The sequence below is a fragment of the Chiroxiphia lanceolata genome, chromosome 1 (assembly GCF_009829145.1).
Source record: "Chiroxiphia lanceolata isolate bChiLan1 chromosome 1, bChiLan1.pri, whole genome shotgun sequence".
NCBI classification, from domain to species: Eukaryota; Metazoa; Chordata; class Aves; order Passeriformes; family Pipridae; genus Chiroxiphia; species Chiroxiphia lanceolata.
In genome coordinates, this window is record NC_045637.1 from 107251079 (window position 1) to 107273756 (window position 22678).

At 35.9% G+C, this 22678-nt stretch overlaps 1 protein-coding gene across 1 annotated transcript; it reads right to left on the bottom strand.

The window, feature by feature from the left end:
- Positions 1 to 525: 525 nt before the first annotated feature.
- Positions 526 to 22244, bottom strand: NME8 (NME/NM23 family member 8). The gene is given in 19 exon segments (XM_032683813.1): positions 526 to 5846; positions 6436 to 6580; positions 7580 to 7731; positions 8482 to 8589; positions 9398 to 9421; positions 9423 to 9540; positions 10647 to 10825; positions 12134 to 12282; positions 12707 to 12799; positions 13886 to 13965; positions 15752 to 15818; positions 16671 to 16728; positions 16730 to 16785; positions 17821 to 17892; positions 18680 to 18786; positions 19573 to 19630; positions 19723 to 19759; positions 20859 to 20903; positions 22197 to 22244. Coding segments are annotated over 17 exon segments (1722 nt in total). The 5' UTR covers positions 19756 to 19759; positions 20859 to 20903; positions 22197 to 22244; the 3' UTR covers positions 526 to 5623.
- Between the last annotated feature and the right edge of the window lie 434 nt (positions 22245 to 22678).

A 22678-nucleotide genomic window follows, 5' to 3' on the forward strand; every position in this document is an offset into this window, starting at 1 on the left:
TTACCATCAATTCTGGGCAGGTGCAGAAATTTATCTCCATGGAACACCTGCAGAATTAGATCCAAAATTCATTCCAGCTGCCAGGAATGCTGAGCATATATACTATCAATTGACTTTAGTGGGAATTGGGTGTGTTTGACATGTTTAAAAAAACAGACCACAAATTTAGGTGCCTAAACACAGACTATAGGGAAAATCTTAATCCTGTACAATGAAATGGAAAAACTGAAATGGAAATCAAAGGATACAGAATTTCACTGCAGGTGACTAATTTAGGTAAGTTTGGAAATACTGACTTAAGTAAGCAGGATCTAAAAGTTCAGTATGATCGGAAAGCTTCTAGAATAGTTTTATGTACTGTGTAGCAGGAGTTCTTAAGCTTTGATTATCTATTGATTCCAATTTCAAGTACCCCAGTAAATATGTATATGGTTAGCTATTAAAGAACGAACAACAGTCCTATCAATGAGATGTTGAAATAACAAATACCGAAGTCATGATATTACACTTTAACAAGTTTTATTGTGAACATATTCAGGTGTAGTGTTTGTTCAATGAAATTTTTGGAACAGCTACCTAGACTTGATAGCAGCATTACATATTATTTTACAACTATTAAAATCAAACTAACTTTTTTTTCGTCAGAGGAGAAGATGTCAAAATTATTTTCTCCAGAGAACTGTCACCATTCCTGCTGCAAGTTGACCATTCTAGTATGCTGGAATAAACTTTGATGCACCAAACCAGGTGTTTCTAAATTATTGACACTTTTATGTATGCTTTATGCTGACTAACTTTCATTCTGATATGGTAAAATATGCAAGAAGGAAAGGCAATACAACAAAAAGCAGGGGTACCATAATACAAAGAAGAGATGTGCAAGGGATGAATGAGTAAGGTAGTGTGCTTTTCCAAATCCATTTTTTCCTATATTTTAAGAAGCCACAGGTCAACCCAATTCAGCACTAATGCTAGTCATTCCATTTTGAAAATCCTTTACAACTATTAACTTCCTGTGACTTCAAATGCCAGATGAATCCTGGCCCAGAACTTCCGCACCCGCCAGCCAGCTTTCCTTCGCTTGTGGAGGTGTGAAGTACATGTTAAATCAGTGAGGCCTGTTAGAACAGGCAAATGGATTCCCACAGGGTCCACTCACCAACTCCACTCTCCAGCATGGGGCAAAAGGTCCAATTCACCTCTTGTCATGTACCTCCATGGCCGGGTATAGCCATTCTTGTTAGTGCAGCCCAGCACGGGAGTCAGGAAACCTTCATTTAGCAGAGCGGGCAAATAGTTTGGTGATGGATGAAAGTAATTACTGTACCTACTTAAAGATGATAAATTAACAGGCCAAATCGTTGAAGTGTCAAATGTTTTTTTCTCGGTGTTATAGCTGTCTTCTTACTGAGGGGCTTGGCATTGTTTCCATATAAACCAAAAATTGCCTGGAACAACAAACATATGCTTCTAGTGCATTTCTTACTACCTCCCACACACATGTGCCTAGCTTAGTAAGAAGTGCCATTCAGTATTTTCACTGAATGTTCTAACCTCAGTTCCAAGAGAATGAAACCTGAAAAAATATTTACTCTAATTGTGAATGATTGGCACCATTTTAGAAGCTCACTGTAAATGCAAATCAGAACTCTTTTATGAAACACATTTTTAAAAAAACCATAAACCACCCTCCAAGACCTGAATGACCCAGTCACTTCAATTCAGTGTTGCAACTTTCGTCCATTCGGTGCATACAACAGAAATACTTCCTAAGCAAATAAAAAGAAGGTTTCCAGTCCAAAATACTCAAACAGCTCTTAAATTATTTTATCCAGAATTGTAACCTATATTCCAAATGAATGAAACCTGAAAAAATATTTACTCCAATTATGCAAAACTGACACATGCTTTTTGGTTGTGCTTAGTAGTTGAATGTAAATGCATATCTGAAAACGTTTCCTCAACCAGATTTTTCTGGTAAACCACATCAGCTCCAATAATTTTGTAAATAAACATAATATGTCAATATGGGTCAACAAACATTCAAAGTTATGTTTTCTTTTATAATAATATAAAAAGGCATTAACTTGTAAGTCATTAATTTCTACAGAGGTACATTACTTCTAATTAGACCTGGTCAAGGCTTTCTGGAAAAATTACACTCAATTGCAACTGCTGACACTATATTCCCCGTAACATCTCTGAAATTAAACAAGAACTTTATTGGAATGTAAAACAAGGTTTCAAACTTACTTGTTAGATATGCAATAAATTCAGAGGCTTGTTAGATATACAGTAAATAGTAAATTATTCAATTAATATCAGACTGGCTCCTATTGCAACCAAAAGGCTTGTGGATAAACCAGTGTGGCAATGAGCATAAAGAAAAACATATGGAAGGGAGGGCACACTCCTTTTCTCTAGATGAGGATCAAACCCCTAAGTGACCATTAAATATGTCAGGCAGTCTATATTCCAGATAGAAGGTTAATGGATGCATCAGATTAACCAAAAGATGCCCCAAACAGATGAACACCTTCAGTATTTTGATTCCTTGTGGTTACAGTGTGATGAAAACTTTAATTTGTAGATACTCAGAGCACATCAGTATGTATCTCCTGAACAAGATAATCAGAAAGCTGATCATTTGCTCACAAAGAACTGTGGACAAAGTGAACAGATATTTAGATACTTGCAAGGTCTGACTTGCCAGTGTAGCTCATTCAGCAATCAGAACAAAGGAAAAACAGTGCAGCAGTACACAACCACAAGCTGATTGACTCCATCTTCTTGGCAGGGAAAAGAACTTTTTCCCCACATGCCTTATTTTTTTATGCTGTAATTCAGTACAAAACCTCACTACAATCAGACACACTTATTCTTCTTAAACAGTATTTTAAGATTTATAACCCCCTCTTGTTTATCATTCTAACTGAAATGGATCTTTAATATAGTCTTTAGTGTCAGATTATGATTTTCTTAAGGTTCCCAAACAAGGAAATATGTGGTCTGTGGTACAAATAAACATGCCCCGTGGTTCCATTTCTCTCCTGCTGGGACAAAATAATTATGTTATCTTTTGTTAGTGTTGGAAGAATTTTAATCACATTTTTGCACCACCTATTTCTATGAGGAACCACAAGATATTTTCTAAATAAACAGTCGCGAAGGCCACATTCTCTTTTGAACTGGCATTTAGATATGAGATAAATGGACAGAGTCAGATTTTCTGTAAGATTTGTTGGCAGTGGAATTGTGTAAATTTAATTGCAAGATTTTAATCTTTGAGATTCAATTGAGTTTATGTTGGAATACACTCCTCCCAACTCTATAAATCAAATGCTTGCCAATCCCATCACAAATGTTCAAATTCTTAAAAATTACATCCATATCAATGTCACAGCAATATAATTTTCAAAGAAGAGTGCATGGTAGTATAAACTATGTGGGCAATAACTTTTAAAGAGATGAAGTTATCTCTGAAAATATTGACAGTATTTTGATTACCATGCTTTTGAGTACATATTTTGATAATTCTGCAAAAGACTGCTTCTCAAAGATATAAAAGCTTTGCAAATCTGAATCTCTTCATCATCTGACTGAAACAGTTATTTTTTGATGTTTGGAGATGTATCTGTTAAATTCCTTGTTTCCAAAGCTGCTAAAAGACATTAAGATCGAGGACATATTTGGGAGAAGAAAATGAGCATTAATAAATCAAATGCTCCCACATTTCAATATGGGTTTGGATACTTAGGCAATATGAACAAAAAAACTACCATAAATCTATGCATAATATTTCAATGTAATCTACTGGATTGCTTTAAATAAACACAAAGCAGGGCTCATAATTGACACACATAAGTATATGAACCCAAATAAACTAAATCCTTCAACATCCAAGAGTGAAACAAAGCTGACAAGAATGCTATGTTGATTAAGAGTGATGTAATGGAGGATGAAGGATAATGGTTAAACAAGCAATAACTCAGTATATAAAATTTTGTTACATTTAAATAGGCAGAGGTTAAGCTACAGTATCCCCCTAGCTAACTGAAATTTCTCTGACCAGTGCAATAAGTGATTCACAGTATTCATAACCTGTGTATGAAACCTACCAAACTATTTGATTGTGAACCTCCACCAAATCTGTCATGAACTCTTAATTAGACATAACCACATTTTGCTGTTTTCAGTATTTGTGCTCCTGTGAAAAAATAAACCCATCTAAACTTTCAACATTGTATTTGCCCCATTGATCGAGAAGCCATTAGCTCCAGCAAAGATCTCAGGAAATGAGCAGAATGATATATCTGAAATTCTCCTACTCAGGCCTTCTCTGAGACTGCTTCTTGGTTTAAAGTACAACATGCCAGCACCACAAAAGACCTTGAGTGCTGAAATAAAACCAGGAAGAACAGTTTTAATGCATAAAAGAGAAGCCAAAGAACATACAGCAGTCCTGAATTATGCTTCTCAGAAGTCACCTCACTGAGGTGGCATATAAATTCTGCACTAATCACAACTTCCTACAGGCTAGGTAGCCTCAAGCCGTGTTTATGGCAGTAAAGTAGCTGTAGGTGAAAATGGGTCACCAGGAGAATGCTCAGTCCAACTTCTGCAGGAGGAATGTCTATAATAACAAATGCCCCATCACAACAGAAATATTTGTCAGGAAGCTCTTTAAAACAGCTAATTGTATTAAATACAATAGGAAAAATAAAGCAAGTGTGAGAAAGACTTCATTATTTCTGGACTTTGCACTTATAATCGATGCCATAAGTAAATTGTTTTAATTGAATGCCACTCTTTAGTATCTCAGCTTTCAACAGACTCAGACAGCAAAAGTGAGACTATATCAGCTGCAGAATAATATTTGTGTTCTTTATGGAGGCCAGCCAAGTTAGACTGGACAGGATATGAATTCACTAGTTTGGCAAAGAGGCATATATCAAAAATAGCTGTTATGTAAGAGCTGGCTTTATATTTTAGTTCCTTTGATATATTTGAATTAAGTAAATGGGCTGGAAAAGACATTCTGCTTTATTATCCAACCTGCTACAGTAATTGTTAGAAGATATTTAGGGAAAGGATAAATAAACAGTGCAAATGTTTTTCAGGGCCCTGAGGGAACCAACAGACCTTGATAGCCCAGAGCAGCCTCACCAGGGATGCATACGCATACAGTTGGCCAATGAGCCCAGGAGCCCCATTTGGCTCACAGTTAGAATTGTAGGGCTTGACACAATGGATGTGTCATTGATAGTGTTTTAATCACCTTCCTCGACCCTGTTCTTTTTAAGGTAGCTACATACAAAACACCTTAGAATCCTGAAACTATTGGAAAGGCATAAATCTGTTAAAGTGACAAAAAACCCCAACAACACACTACTAAGCATGCATAAAGAAATCATTACTAATGTCAAACTTCTAGCAGGCACTACTTGTTACATCAATATGCTTTGCAATATGGAAAAGCTGATAATAAAAAGCTGCCTGATTAAAATTGGATGAAGTATGAAGGAAAATATGTGTGTTTATATAATCTTAAATATAGATTGTTAGGTAGATAAATGCATCTAAGGACATGAACATCAATTTCCAGAGATTGCATCTTAATTGTTTAGTTTGTACCAATCTCTCCAAATGCGAACTCAATGCTTTTCAGTGCATGTTCTCTATTAGATGATCCATGGACAGCATTAGACAAAATATCATGTGCAAACTGAGCTCGAATCGATTGAGGACAGATCTTCTTTGCCTCTTCTGGATCAGTTGGACCCATTAGTTTCCTCCACTCTTCCACAGCATTTTCCTTTGATAAGACCATTATCACTGATGGGCCCCTGTAAAATCAGTATAAGAAAGCTCTTTATTCTGAGAAACAGACTTAGCTTTGACTTCAGAGGTACCATGAAGGTTTATGATAAGCATTGCACTATCTGAATTTTGTTAAGCTGTTTAAGTGTTAATATTTGTTACTGAGTGTTTTGTTTAAGACAATATCCCATATTTGAAAGCCAAAAAGATTATGATGAGCAGGTATTTAGATTTGAACTTTTTGTCCAAAAATATTCTCACCCAAAAATTTCTGAAGCAAGACAATACATACTGTTTTATCGACAGCTATATTAGCAATATTGTGAGAAAGATATTTTGTCCTGCATGGGAAGAACAAGGATTCCATTGGAAAGCAGCTCCTTTTTTGAGAAAAAAATTCCAAAATAATAGTCACTACACATAAGTTTGGAAAGAATTTTAAATCTTCCTTTTAAAGTAAGAGCACTGTGTGCTAGAAGCCTCTAAACTTGACAGAAAGCGTGACAGAGTGTAAAATCCTTATACCACTTATGGTGTAGCATGTTTTATTGACACTGTAAATTCAAAGTGTGATGTCTACTTACATATCTCAGTACTGTAAAAGAAAATACTTACTCAGTCATACAAGACACTAACTGTTCATAAAAGGGTTTTCCTTCATGATCCTTGTAAAACTGTGCAGCCATTTCACGAGTTAAAGCTTCTTCTTTTATCTTTGAGATGCTAAATCCAGCCTCTTTAACTTGTTTCATAATGTCATCTAGGAGAATAACAAACAAGCTCATTTTTGATTGAAATGGTTTAGATGCAAAAAACTCCCAACTCACCCAAACTTTAAAAGTTTCAGAAAATACTAGATGTCTTTTTTTAAAAAAGTCACCGATATCTATTAAAATTCTTGTTACAGTATCAAACACCCGTGGACAACATAACAAACACTTCAACAGTCCTATAAAATGTACAGAAACCATTGTAATTGCATTATCCATCTTGATGAAGGTGTAAAACCCAGATTGTTATGAACTATACCAATAGCATTCACTGTTCTCACACTGGATAAAACGTGGACTGTAGTTGTTTTGCTATATCAAGTACCAGCTGGCCTGCCAGAATCAATCTGAATTGTTACAAGAGGAGAAGAAAGACTCACAAAAGCCAATGATGAATTAGCATTAGAAAGACTATTGAATTTTATTTTAAATAGAACAGAAAAGAATAATGATCAGAAGAGGCTCTGGATATAGGATTTTTTAAAAGTGGCTTCAAAAATCTTTAAGACAAGATTCCAAATTGTACACGGTGCTCTTTTTATTTTGATGTTTCCTCCTTATTCCCCTTGTCTAATGGCAAGTTAAACCAAGAATAGGAATGAATCTAACTGACCAATGACCCCTTTTGAGTCAGTAGAGATACCTGTCTGAAGTAAGTAACATAACTTTGGAAAGTCTCTCTCCTTTGACTTAAAAGGATGCTAGGCAGCTAGCCTTTCAACAGTTTAACTTATCTAAGAACTCTCTTTCTTCAATTCACCATTATTCTTGTGAAGAAAGACCTATAGGCAGCTTAAGCAAAGGAAATTTCACATTTGAGATCTCGATCTGAATCATGCAAGCCCCATAAAATTATTTCTCTGCACAGAAAATACATTTCAGAGAGTCAAAAGAATGCATTTGATGTGATTTACTGCAGTGTACGTTGCTAATATTTTGTAGAAATGTCTGCATCGGTAGACATAGCCCATACTTTCTAAATGACTTACCTTTATGAGTCTTAGCAGCCTCAGGTTTGATTAATGCAAAAGTTTGTTCGTGAGGGAAGAAAAACTCTAATTCCTTCTGAGCGTCGTCAGGTGTAGAACTGCCGTGCAGCTGATTAATAGGTACATTGTCAACTGCATATTGTGCACGCAAACTAAGAGTCATTAAAAGAGTCAAGTTACTTAAAGGAATAGCTATGAATTGAGCAATGAATTATAATTAGCTTTGAACAAATGAATATAAATGTATACATTATTTAATTATATTATATTATTATATATTATAATATATAAATTAGTGTTGATCTGACAATCTGAAATCTGAAAGCCCTCTCCCCCAACTCTCATCTTGTTATATTTCCAAGAAATACCACTTCTTTCTTAATGAGACAGCACTTCTATCTGCAACAGGTAAGATGATACCACAGCACTTTCTTAGAACAATATGATAAATAGGTAGAACTAAGATGTCCATTTATAAAATGTGTGGGAGAAACTTAAGTCAGGAATAAAATACTCCACTGGCACAAAATTTTCATTAAGCCAAGAGAAAAATCATTTGCTCTAAAAAATAATGGTGGTATTTCAAGAAAAAAAAACACTATAAAGAATAGGTTTTACCAACATTTTTTCTCTGATTCAAGAGATCCCCTTTCACTTCAATACCCTTTTTTAAACTCAGCTTTTTATTATTCTTACCATCCATTATTTCTCAAAAGATGCCATAGTTTCTATGTGTAATACACTCCTACTTCCAAGAAAACCTTGTCAAATTGCAGAAATGCATATCAGTTTCCAGATGATGGCACTATAGTTACACCAGTTGGAATGTTGTATTCATTGAGATGAGAAATATGAAAGTAAATTGGAAGCTGTGAATGATGTTTTACTATTGTGGCTTATACCTGTCTGGATTTTCTTTGCAAGCCTCTTCAAGGGTCTTTGGGCCCAGTAAGCTTCTCCAGTGTGATACAGCATTTTCACGTGTTAGAGCCAATACAAGAGTTGGACCACTATAAAATGGGAAAACTAGCATTAAAAAAAAAAAAATTAAACTACCAGTACTTTTTAAAAGTAATTTGATTACATATAGTCCAGGCTAGGAAAATGAGCCCTAGTATTAGAGGACTTTAAAACTGATCTCTGTTTAAACAACTACAGTCTGATAAAACCTTACAAGGCTTAAACATGAATTTAAATTGCAAAGGAACTGAGTTTTATCACAACAGCAAGATGTAGAAACACTGCTCATGCCCCAGCCATATCCTAATTTCATGTGAATGGAATATCCAGACATGATTTATTTCTCCTCCCCAAGGAATCCAACACACAGCCTGGTTGAAGATTTCAGAGCTCTCCTCTAGACAACCTAAATGCAGCCTTTTCAGAGCAGAGCTAAACTGGTTTCACCCAAATCAATGGACTTGGCCGCTGACTTTGACATCATACATATGGAGATATGGAGTAGCTGGTAATTTTTGAAAGCCTCATTTATTTATTTATTTGTTATACCTGGGAATTATCTCATTATCCGCATCTGCAGTTATCTGATCCTGTTTTGACTTTTACTAAGCCTTTAGATACATGTGTATCTTACAGCCATGTATTATCCAGGAAGTGTTCAAGGGCAATTGGATGGGACTCTGAGCAATCTGGTCTAGTGTAAGGTGTCCCTGCTCATTGCAGGATGGTTGGAAACTAATAACTTTAAATGTCCTTTCCAACCTGAGCCATTTTCTGATTCTGTGATTCTACAATTATTAGTTGTGAAAATTTCAGTCTTATCTGTAGATTCACATGCTCATTTTTCATTCAGTATACCTGGTCATTTGCTCTAGAAGACTGGAAGTAGTCTTCATTTACATGCTCTTTGTAAAATGTACGCACTTGTTCTTCAGATAAGATTATTTCTTTCTGCATTGCTATTTTGAAGCCATCGTCCTTTATCCTTTGTATGATAGAATCTGTTAAATATATTGAAATAATGCTAAATGGCCATCCATGCACACTTTCAGAGAAATGACATGGACTTTTCAATGATAATGTTAAATTTTTACAGGTGAATTAATTTCCTAACTAAAGAACAGAAAACTAATATAAAGCAAATATTGGTCTTCGGTAATTGCCTGAACACTCAGAAAGCTGATCCTCATCTTCTTAAGGTTTTCTCTTACTTCCGAAACCTTATTAGGAATTACTGACTGAGGAATATGATATACATTACTATGACCAAAAGAAGGTCTAAGGAACTTGAATAGGTGAATGTTTATTTAACTAAGTCTTACAAGACCACATGGGTAAGTAAGCAGTATTTGGCACAAGTCAAAATAACTCTGTAATTACCTACAGACGATGTAATTACCTGCAGAACTGCTGCTCTAAGCAACATACTAGACAACCATCAAGAACATAAATACCCAAGGAAAGATCAAAATTGTAGTCTTTCAGATCCTGTGTATAGGTTATTTCAAGTACAGAGACTCTCAAGTTAGAAATAAGTGTTATCTGAAATCTAGGAAGAAATGCAAATATATGATTGAAAAGTAAAGTAAGCTTGTTTGGATGAAGGTTCATGTTAATGGGGTAGATTTTTTTATTTAATCTGTAAAAATGTTTTCTGTTTAGACCTGCCCTTGAGCAACACCACATTATACAGCATAGAATATCTTAGACTGGATCTTTTTTACCTTGCCATTGATCTGTCTCGGAGCGGCCATTCAAGAATATCAGCTACTTTATTATGGTGGGAAATATGGTCCCCTCTACAACATTTGAAAATACTAGCTTATCTGAGATGTCTTCTACAAATATTCCATCCAAATACACAATCTACAGACTTTCTTGAAAAATCAACCAAGGGAACAAAATAGCGTTGACATTTACATTCTCAATATATGAAAAACATTAACTATATAACTTCATTCCAGACAAAAATTACTGTTGGCCTAATTCTGGGGAGACAATGTAACCTAAAAACATTTCATTAATCGAGTTAAAATTTTTAATTCAAAATTCAAAATATGAGACTATTTATATATCCTAGATACAAAATACAGTTATTAACACTTACCTCGTCTTTCCTTTAAGAGAGTAGGTCTAATTATGGCCAAAGTCTTTTCAGCTTGTTGTTCTGTTTTATGTATATGAAAATTTGGGAAAAAGAAACCGAGTTGTCTGCTGGCATCTTCGATACTGTCTTGCACATCACATAGATTTACTAGACTCTCAGCTTCCACGAGTGCTAGCCCGCTAGCAAAACATGAAGTAATACAGTTTTTAAGTCACTGCATGCGTAGTGTTAATAAGCTGGCTTCTTGAAGTTCTATTTGTATGTTAAAATTTAGTGAAACGTAAGAATAGAATGCAAAACTAAGCTTTCATTAAATTCAGATTCATGAGCAAAATAATGTTTCTGAGAAGACAATTACTAATCTTCTCAAAAGTGCTCATGTGCCTCATGTACTCTGAAAGAGAAATCTCAGTCACACAGCTTTAGTAATTCCCCTCTAGCTTATTCAAGACAGTCCCTCTGTTTCATGAGAAAGAATTACTACTGGCAAGGGTACAGTGTATAATAAATGATCAATAAAAGACTTGTGCTTTATTTGTGTACAGTATGATCATAAAAATGATAGCAATACAGAATTGTCTTTAAAAGTAACATTTAACATTGTTACTTACCTGTATTTCTAAGGTTTATACAGCTATGTAAATAAAGTCCCTCTTGGCCACTTACATAAAATGCAGTATTCCTCAGTTGTACTAAATTAATGCAGAAAGGGATACAGCAGTCATCAACAAAATATCAATCATTATGACAAATTATTTCTGGACAAAGTATTTAAGTTCCTGTAACTTTAAGTAAGTCTCTTGTCTAAATGTAAAACTTGATTTGATATTTGAATTTTTGTGAACACTCTATTGTCTGAAGCTGTGTATACAAATATCATCCTCTTTCTCTACAAACTCTCGGTACAGAAGAAAAACAGACATTTCAAGATACCATGGTTGTGAACAACTAATCCTTACAATGTTTTATGTGTCATGGAGCAGAGTGGAGACACAAAACCCAGTACCCTACCCCTTCTCCAATGGCTTTTACAGTGTTCCCAGGGAGAACAACATGCCTCAGGTGTCCCCTGGTCCCCTCTGAGCCACATATACAGCTTCCCAGGATACAAAGGAGTGAACACGGGCAAAAGTGCAACCTTCAGGCGGCAGTGCTGGCAGTCACTTGGTCTGGGTGAACGAGTATGAAGTAGAATTGCATGGATTACATAATTTTTGAAGTGTAGCATTGCTCCCACTGGTCTGAGAACCCATTCAAGGCTAGTTCAAAGAGATCAAAGACATTTTCTTGTCATCTTTAACTAGGAAGTATGGAGTTTCTGAAATTGCATCTCTAGTGGTGGTCCTGTGAAGGACCAGGTGAAGAACTGCCTACTCCGTGAACCCTGTGCACATGGGCACATCTGCATCTGAAGAACATGCCTTGATTTGTGGTGTACTCTGGACACTGTAGCTGAATCACATATACACATTTTCACTGTTAGTTACCTCTCTGGCTCAGACGTATCAGACATACTGTCATGTGTTTCATGTAGTTCTTTCCAGTGAGGAATAGCATCACTGTCTTCTTTTTTAGTGAATACCAAAACATGGCATGGTCCACTCATCATGAATTGAACAAATTCTTCAAAGTCAGGCTAAAAACCATAATTTTCCATCATGAATTGCAGGAACTCTGAGTTTATAATCAGAAATGAAACAATCATCCTTTCAAAGTAACTCATAAATTCCTATTCAAAACTGGCACTCACATACATTAGTCAGAACCATGTTAGATTGTTTGCGAAATTTTTTGATCAGTCATTTGAGACAACATTATCAGATGTCTAAAACAAAATTAATTGAGATAAAGGAAGTCCTGGAACTACTTTAAGCAAGTATTATGTTGTTACAGGTTAAAATGTGAATGACAAGAGTGAAGAAAATTTTTTGTGAACTAAATCTACATGATTCAGTTTTTTAACATACTAAAAAATTACAATACAGAGATTTGCAACCACATCTAGTTACAATGATACATTTTACCTGCTCCTTTCATTTAAGTTTTTAGTTTGCTTTTACCTGGTCTTTATTCCGGGCATAGAACACTCTGATTTGCTCTTCAGTTAGCATTTTCTCTTCTGCTGCTTTAATGCTAAATCCTGCATCTTTAATCTGCAATTATTCAGTTATTACTCAATGGCATTTAAAAATGGGTATATACAAAATGTATGTTATTGTAAATCTAAAGATTGATTTTGAAAGTTATCTTAAGTATGTATGGAGTACATTCATTCAGTAGTTAATAATCCCTTTTATTTCACATTGAATAAACTCCTTTTGCCCATTGTGACTGGTTAATATGCAAATACTTCTAAAAATTTTATTATAAACTCTGTTATAATCAAGATGGTCATGTAGATGTGATCAATTTGTATCAGGCTAAACTACTTGGCTTCAGAAAGAGCAAATAAAGAAAAATCAAAAATAAAGAAAAATTAAATCTATTTTAATATATTCTCTTTTAAGCTACATTACTGCACTAAATTCAAGTATATGTAAGTGATATATGCTTATGTGACCTGTGTCAAATTCATAGTACACTGGTATGAAGTTTATACCATATACTGATATTTTAATAACAAAGGCATTGTCCAGCCCCAATACTGATCATGTGCTAATACTAATCTGGTTGCTGGCACTCTACTCTTTAAAAGCCCCTATGATGCTGCAGAGTGTTTCCAGGCTGCCTCGACAAGACCCGACTGGTGGAAACAGCGTAGGTGCACAACCTCATAAGCCAAGTAACAGCTGTTCAGCCCAGCTAATAATTTTCAAGCACTGACTGTTTTCTGGAGGGTATTTTGGGGGTTTTTTGACCTTATTTTCTGGCCACAGTAGAGTAATTGCAGAAACAAACTACATAGCACTCTGATTTCCTTTCATGCAAAGGTCACTTTTTAAAATTTGTATGAGTTTATCTTGATATACAGTGTTATAAGGCATTTTTTTTGGTAACGGAATCAGTGTGAGTTAATATTTTACCTCATCTACTGGCATAAAATATTAAAACAATAGTATAAATTTGAATACCATATTATTTCAGGTCAAAATTATTGTCCTTTTATCATCCTTACCAGAGAAACATTAACAGATCTTGTTCTAAAGCCTGGGCATAAATTAGGATCTACTTAGTCTTACATCTTGCTACTATGCCTCTTAAATAAATAGGATGAATCAATATTTTAAAATTCTGTCTACCTTTTTTTTAATTTGTTCTACACGTCCCTCTTGGACGTCATTAGGTTTTATAATTCCAACAGAATATCTGAGTATTTCTTCTGGAAAAGGGAAAAAAGAATAATATGTTAATTAATACATTCATCAAAATAAATACACAACGAAATGCTTCATTACTTACAAGTGGGTTTCTCTAAATAATTCTCCATTTTAATATTGAGATGGCCAAACAGTGGTTCCAAAAATTGACTCCAGCACTTAAAGCATGTCTTGGAGTGCAGGACCACCCTTGGCTATCCCTGGAATCCACATTCCTGATGAATCACATTTTTTTTGGGGTTAATATTGGGGAGAAATGGTTCACATGCAGGTAGCTATGGTGAAAAAATTTCAGCTTAAGATGAAGGCTTTATCTAGGGAGCTCTGTATGTACAAGAGTAGAAATGTGAAAGGAATTACTATTACTAAGGAAATTCACTAAGTGAAAATCTGTACAAATATTGGAGATTCCCCATAAAATATTACAGTTCTTGTCAAAGAATATGTTTGATTCTTTGACACCTGTGAATGCTGAAGTCATTTGCAATTAATAAGTGTTGGTCACACATGCTTACTAGTACAATCTAATGTTTAAAATAAGGTGTTCTTGCTGTACAGTACAGACAGACTGTTGCAACATTCTAGATACAGATCCTGTAAAACGATTCAGAAGGGAACTACACTGCATCATCTTTGCAGAAACTTAAACAGTAGATTGACCTCAATCCCATTCTGAACACTGTAGAAGAACTTAATGGATAGTGCTAATGGGAAATAGCAGCTAATGGAAACTGCTACTTGTTTCCAGTACTAGAAAAACACTTATAGGCACATGCATGTGTTAACAAAATTGTTACCCCATATAATATGTTAATATACACGTTCTGAGAGATCCCTGACTTGAAGCTGAACATGACGCTGAAAGCTCTGTTCTCTGATTTGTATCACATTTAGGTTTTGTGGATTAGTGTGAAGCTTGTATATACTTGTTAAATGATACTACTGTACTACTAAGTCTCACAGGTTTTGATGAGGAAGATATTGGCTAAAGCTCAAGGTCAGGGATATGTCACTTGAACCATACAATAAGAAGGCTGAAAAGGAAGGAGAAGGGACACATCTTAACCCCAGTCTGTAATCTAATGCCTTCTCACAGCGGAAAAAAAAACACAACCAGATCAAGAAAGCGATGAGGGAGGGGTTTATTCCAATCAACATGAAGAATGCATTCTGGCATATATGAAGGTGTAGGAACATTCAGTAGCCACAGATAACAACAAAAATAGAAAGATTGGTCTCAGCCATGAGAAGCCTGAGATAAATCCCAGACAGGGGACTTGCAAACAGGATGGTGCTTGTTTTTCATTTGTTTTGGAAGCTTATCATGCTATACTGTGGATTTTTGCTCTTACATAAGTCTGCTCTTAAATCTAGTCTGGTGAAAGAGTTAATTGAAATAATTTGAGATTCAAGGCATGCCATTGCTTCACAGATTAACTCTTCAGTCCTCTCAGGTTGACCCCATCATAGTATTCTACCTCAACAAAAGTACATAGCCAACACAGGGACTGTGTAGAAGTGACTTTCAGGCCCTAATTTTACATGGAAAAGTTCCCTGGCATGTATCACTTCTATCTAAAGTCTGAAGGTTCCCAGTGTGAGGGTGAAAATATAATGATGACAGTCCAATGTATTAATTCCTTACTGAAAAAAGTTGAATCATAGTGTCTCATATTATTAACTCAACCAAAGGAGGTCTATAGTGCTTGACACAGATAATTCTTAATCAAAAGACATTTGTTCTCTTTCTTCCTCCTAACATTTCTAAAATAAATCAAATATATTTACCGTCCTCTGCAGTCTCCTCAATAGTCTCTTCTGATGATTCTTCTTCTAGAAAAACAAGTTCAGCTACCTAAGGTAATTGCAAATAGAGCAAAAGTACACCACCATTAAAAGGTAAAGTCACCAAACACAGCTGTCAGATCTTTACAACCACTTCTATCTTAATTTAAGAATGGATTTTCTACTGTGGAAAACAAACAAGTCTAAGAAAGACCTTAGGTCAGTCTGATTTTCCTTGAGCTGCAGTTTGTAAGAGTCTTTTTTTTACTGAAGTGGGGTTTTTTGATCTTTTTCACTCAAAACAAGCAACGAGACATAACTGTTTCTCATGTCTGTTTCATATGATACAGTTACTAGTTATAATTAAAAATACTCATCCCTGAAAGAAAAAAGATTACTGAAACTGTATGTGCTAGTGACAATTTTGTCCATTCTCAATTTCTTGCATTAATAGGCTAATCTGTAAATTTTTAAAGTTTTAGCCATAATGGATATTTGTTTTTTCTGGAGAGAATATCCAGCAAGGGAGGATTAATTCGCTATTACTATAAATTCCGACTGTAGAATTGTTTGCAGTGTAGGCTATTGAAGTCAGACTAAGCTGTCCTTATGTCCTCATGTTATCTGGAAGTCAGGAGTGAAAGGTGATGGAATAAAGTTGTTGAAAGTCCTTTGGCTTCTGTAGCAAACTGGATTCTTTAAGTACAGAGCAATTCCCACAGCTTTGAATAACCTGATCTAGTGAAAGATGTCACTGCCTGTGATCTTTAAGAGTCTCTTGGAACCCAGATAATTTTATGAAATTTCTGCAAAAAAAGCCTGTCACATATATCACTTTACTGTTAAGACAAAAATACAAAAAATTAAACATTACCTAAAACACTATCACACAAATATATTTAAGTATCTGGTTTGTGAGTACCTCGGTGCGTTCCTTCTCTCCAGCTGCAATTTGCCTCTCTTCTTCCACTAGATCTGTACTTTCTTAATTATAGAGGAGCATTTACACCTCTCACTCTATCAATAATTTTGCCATTCTGTAAAGAGAAATAACACTTCAGTGAGTTTTCATCTCTTAGTTTACACATTTACTTCAGCTTTGTGAACTTGTTATATCTTGTAATTTTTCCAGCTACAGGACTACTTCCTATGCCCATGAAGGAATACCAAGCTACTACTGTCTCTATTGGTTCAGAATTAATCTGCTTTAATTCCTTACTTCCTTCCTCTACCTAATTTTCCACCGTTTTTTTGTCAAGGTGACCATTAACAGTGGCAGTTGGAAGCAAATGCAAATATGGATTCTACTAGCTTGTAATTTGGAGTTTTCTGTCTTCTTTTTTTTTTTTTTTTTGCATTAGATTCCAGAGCATGTTCTACCATGTTTAGGTGCACAATAACAAAGCTAACTAATGGTGACCAAAGATAATACTAACTTCTCTAGGCAGCATTCAGATTCAGACCTGAAAGTGTCCTGAAAGTATCGTTGTTTGTGGTCCCGAGTTATGGGAATTCAAATCCTGACACCCTCAAGTAAAAAAAAACCCACGACTTCCTAAGTGAGCAGTGTTCCATGGTGGTGTCCTAGGACAACAGTCTCTCTGTGTCCATCAGTGAGAAATCATAAATATATGATTAATTGCTGCAGTTCCTCAAGTGTGACAAACACATTTTTACTTGTTATCTTAAAAATTGTATAGCAACAGGAATTGTAAACTTTATTTCCCTGATGGAAAATGTGCATAAAATAATCATTTCCAGTGTAACCACGTGTAGGCACTTTATGTGACACAAACCTGGAAAACTTACATGGATTTCTCACTAAATAACTACCAAAACAGTGTCTTCCATAGCTCTTCTGTGGCTATATGTGCAACAGCCACAACAAAAATGTGCTCGAGAGCCACCAGATTTAGGAATGGGAGACAGCTCAAGTAAACAATATCTGATGATACCATTCTACATACTGTAAAATGTAGAGAATTTATACTTCTTCACATCTATTTTAAAATCTTGAAAAGTTAAGACAAAAGTAGGCAGCACATTAAAAGAAACTGTTGTGATGTACTTACAACGCAAAAAAGAAACACAGGTTCGCAGTTTTTTCTAAATGGTTTCAGAGTTTCAATGCTGTCAGCCTCTGCCTGAAGTCAAACAAAAAAGATTATTTGCTTACAAAAGTGTGTATGCATATATATATATGTATATATACATATACATAGATAGATATATGTAAACCTTTTTGCCCCCCAAAAAACCCCATTCCTACATGCTTTGGTGTTACAAACTCAAACTGCAGTCCTAAATACAAGTAACAGTCCTTATGGTGATGAAGAAAGAACTGTTTTGGTAACATGGGATTGTTTTCTCAATATTACAGCAATCAATCATGGAATAATGTCTTGTCTTGATAGTATTTTCTCATGTAGGTTATAATAACATACATAAAGGAAGAAGTATGTATATACTAGTGTAAATAAGTATTTTTACTACTACAGTTCTGTGATAATTTATTTTTAATTTTCCCCTTTTTTGTTCTCTTAAAAATGAAATACAAGGGAATATTTGAGATAAAAAATGCAAGAGTTTTTCAGGGACACAAGAATTTTAAATGTGATAATCCATAATATAAAGACATAAAGCTAAAAATTATATAGGCTGGCTTTTGAATATTTCTGCAATCTCATCAAGAAAAACAAAAGTTTTGGGATATCAGCTTCATTTTTATTATAGCTTCTTACATATTTATTCCATTTTTAATCTACTTCTAAACAAAGTCATTCGAGGAGATATGCAGAAGAAGAGGCAAGCAGGCCAAAATTATGACAACTCAGCATAAAGACAGTAAAATGAAAGCTCTGTATATGCAGATAAGAAGATATATTTAAACTAAAATGTTAATAAAGTCCCACATAGAATTTGTGTCCTTACCACGGCAAAATGTAACACATTGTCTTCACTAAAATCGTTCTTCAGTTTTCTCAATACATTCATCACAGCTTTGCAAGGACCACACCAAGCTTGATACACATCTATTACTAAAATGTAATAGTTTAGAATTACAAACAGCTGACTTGTGGAACTTTAAAATGAGACACATTTATGTTTAGATTGCAATAGCACTGGTATGGCATTCTTGTGTATCTTTCAGTCCTCTTCTAGTCAATGAATGCATCATGAATAAGTCAAGGTATTCAGTGGATACATTAGGGGTTTCTCTTTTATTTCAATTACTTTTGACATAGAAAACCTACTTTTGAGACTATTTGAGATTATTAATTAGAACAACATCTTTTTCTCATATTCCTTTTCCTTTTAGTTGGTCTTTTTATTTTCTCACTGTAGCTTTTCATTCTTATCTAGGCCTTTTTTCTACAAGACTTTTACCTCTCTGACCTGTGCAGATCATTTCTTTCCCATTACTAACCCTCTGTAGATATGCTCCTATTACATATTTGTTCCTCCTACCCAAATACAATTCCTAGGAGACATTGGTTTTGGACTAACTGAACTGAAAACTGGGAATAATACACATCATAGAACATGCACTCTCAAGAATGCAGCAGTATTAATTTAGTCTGTGCAAAATTTTAGGGAAAAACTTCCATGGAAGTTTCCAACCCCCTACCATAGACAATACCATATTGGAAATGATTCTTTGACATACATTTATAAATATATGTTCATATAGCCTTTCTTTAAAAGATAATAGGGCACTAGTCATCTAGGTTCATTTTGAGTATCTATTAAAGGTGATATATAAGTATGAAAAACTGTACATATTTCCATGAGAGACTAAACAGAAAATAGCAACAGTGTAGTACCTACTATACCATTTGTCTGCAGCATTTCATCCCACTGGTCTTGATTGGTTATTATGATCTGAAATAAAATAAACTGATATTTTAACATCTTAAAATGGAGAAAAAACATCTCTTCGTCTCTCAAATAGTTTAAGCAATTAAGATTTATACCTGAAGTGGGATTTCTTTCTTCTTGCTTGCCATTTCCCTGTAATTATAGGAAACATTGAAATATGAAGCACATTTAACAGTTTTTTACAAAACTGTGTGACTTGCAGTCAGATCTATATGGTTTTCAGAACATCACTGCCTTCTGATTCCCTTAGAATTAACTCAACTGAAGCTCCTACAGCAATGGCACTTAATACCCCATGTGGGAATTCTGTGGAACAATATACAACTTGTTTGCCAAGCCCTGATAGTACAGGAAACAGAACAAAATTTACTTTCTTAATTTCCTGGGGTGTTCAAACTTTTGGCCTCAACAATTTTCAAGCTTATAATTCTTTAGAATAGCTACAGGGACCTTGATGGGATGACAGCTGCTGTAACACTGGACCATTTCAGAAGAATATTGATTAAAGAGCTTCCACTCTGATAACATCAAATCGACCCTCCTGTCTGCTGGGATACACGAAAAGCAATGACATACTTGTGCCCCATAGCTAATCTCCCAAACTAAATCCTGATACATTCATTATTCTGTCATTAATAAACAATGTCCTTCTTTTTTCTTTTCTTCTTCCTTTTTCTTTTCAGTAGATAATTAACTGTGAACTGGGCAGGACAACAATTTCAGTTAAGATACATATGTGGATTAAGTTTGACTTCTGTTTCCAAATGAATCTTGACTGAACAATAAATGTTATCACTGCATCAGGAGACTGGGTTTCCAAAGTTCTTGGTTAAGATGGGGGTCTTCGTCTTGGATAAAATGAAAGTGCCACCATGAATGTGACCTTCACCGGCTCTGTTATCTGACAAGTCAACAAGCAAATACGTCCAGAGTTTGAACTATCCTGATATTCCCATCAAAGCTACTCCCTTCAGACCACAGACTGAGGCATAGTGGTCAATGTGAGAACTCTAATCTAAACCCTGATCTAAAAATATTAAGAAATAACATTTTAAATGCAGGCTTTCTTCAAATCCCTTAACCCAGGTAGTGAGACAGAGCATGGCGTTTATTTCTGTCTTTTAAAGACTGAGGAGATGATACTACTATTGAATCTAGAGGAAACCGACAGATGGAAATACGGCATATTAGTAGGAAATCTTCAGCAAAAGAACACGTCTTTCATTGTTACCTTCTGTCACTGAGCAATGACAATCAAAGTGTTGCAAGGCTAGATCTGCAAAACATAAACCACACATGTGATAATGGCGTATACATCCCAATGGTCCTACACACGCTCCCCAGCTAAAAATATGCAGTCATACAGGCTCGGATGGCAAACAAAAGCACTGCAGAACAGACACTTGCTGTTGTATGCAAATATAGAGATGCACATTAGTCTGGAATAGTAGCTGTGTGAGACGGACATGTGAAGCTACACATGACATCTACACTTTTAAATATAATTTTCACATACTATTCTCTCAGTAATGCAGTTAGTATTATACTGATAAAATCTGAACAAGCCAGCATATTTTCTCCATTATCTATGCTATGGACAAGATGCTTCTCTAGCCTTGATACAAGGCATTTTGCTATCCGTACTTCATCATGGATGTGCAAATGCTACACCTCCGACTACACATTTTGCAACCAAGACTGCTTCCTTGAACTAGTCAGATATAAAAACAGACCTGGGTGCACACCCAGATACAGTGTCAAACTGACATTCATATATGCACAGTCTTTGCAGACAGACATTCGATATCTTAGTACAAACCCTCATTGACATATATACGTAGAAGATGTACATATGAAGATACTCAAGAGCTTGTGAGATTTTAACATGCACCTGTGTGTAAGTACATGCATACAGACATATAGTTCCCTGTGCATAAGTTCTTGTGTATGACAGCAGATCCTTGTGTGTTCCTAGATAGTAGTCTGATGGACCATCTGCTCCCTACCCTTGAATTCTATGAAACTGGATTAAATACAAGAAATCATGGATGGAAAACACTCACTGAGGTACACTGCAGCTTGCACATACATGCATGCCTGTATGCTTTCACAAGTGCATGCAAAGACTCATCCTTCTGCAGGCACCCAAACATGCCAACACACAACTCCACTACGCAGGTGGACACTCATCTGAGCAGGCCCTCTCCACGAGCAGGCCTGGGTGAGCCCGCATGCATGCAGGTGTAAGACCCCTTCCTGAATGAGCACACACACACACACACACACACACACACACACACAGAGAAACATATATAAGTGAGAAAATGCACAGGCACACACTGGTTCAGGGGTGACAGTGTCTACGCAGGGTGCCGTACGTAACCTGGAAGAGTGCCCAGGTGCTCGTGCACCCAGTGGTTTGACACACACTCTCCATGACAAGCACACCATTGCACATCAGCTTGGGTGCCACTCACCCCTGAGGTGGGTGCCCACCCAGGAGCAGACAGGCAGCGCCAGCCCCCTGCCCACCTGCACACCTTGTCCCTGTCTTGGAGCAGCCGCTCACCTGGGGACTCTCCCACAGCTGCACAACTGTCACCCCCCAACGGCTCTAACAGCCTCTCCTGTCCTTCAGCCTGCCCCAGCCCCCCTCTCTGCTCAATCTCCAAGGGTTATTTTTCCCCCACCACCTTATTTTGTGAGTCTGCCGCTGACATGGCACAAGGAGCTGAGCTGCAGGCATGCAGAGAGGGAAATGAGGAGGGAGTTGGGGAGTGCAGAGGTTGGAGGAAGAGTCACCATTTCCTTCAGTGTTTCTCCTCTGTTTCTTTTACCCTAGGCAGAGTCCAAACTTACCCTTTTAAAGTAAGAAAACTAGTCTTGGCACCTAATTAGCAATCTGCCTTCACTCTGTGTTACTTGCAAATTATGAGATAATGAGGACTAAAAGGGGAAATTTTTTTTGTGGATGTCATGATGACCAAAGAAGGGTCTTGAAAGCCAAACAGTGGTGACTGCTAATGCTCACACACTGTCATTGCAGGTCTG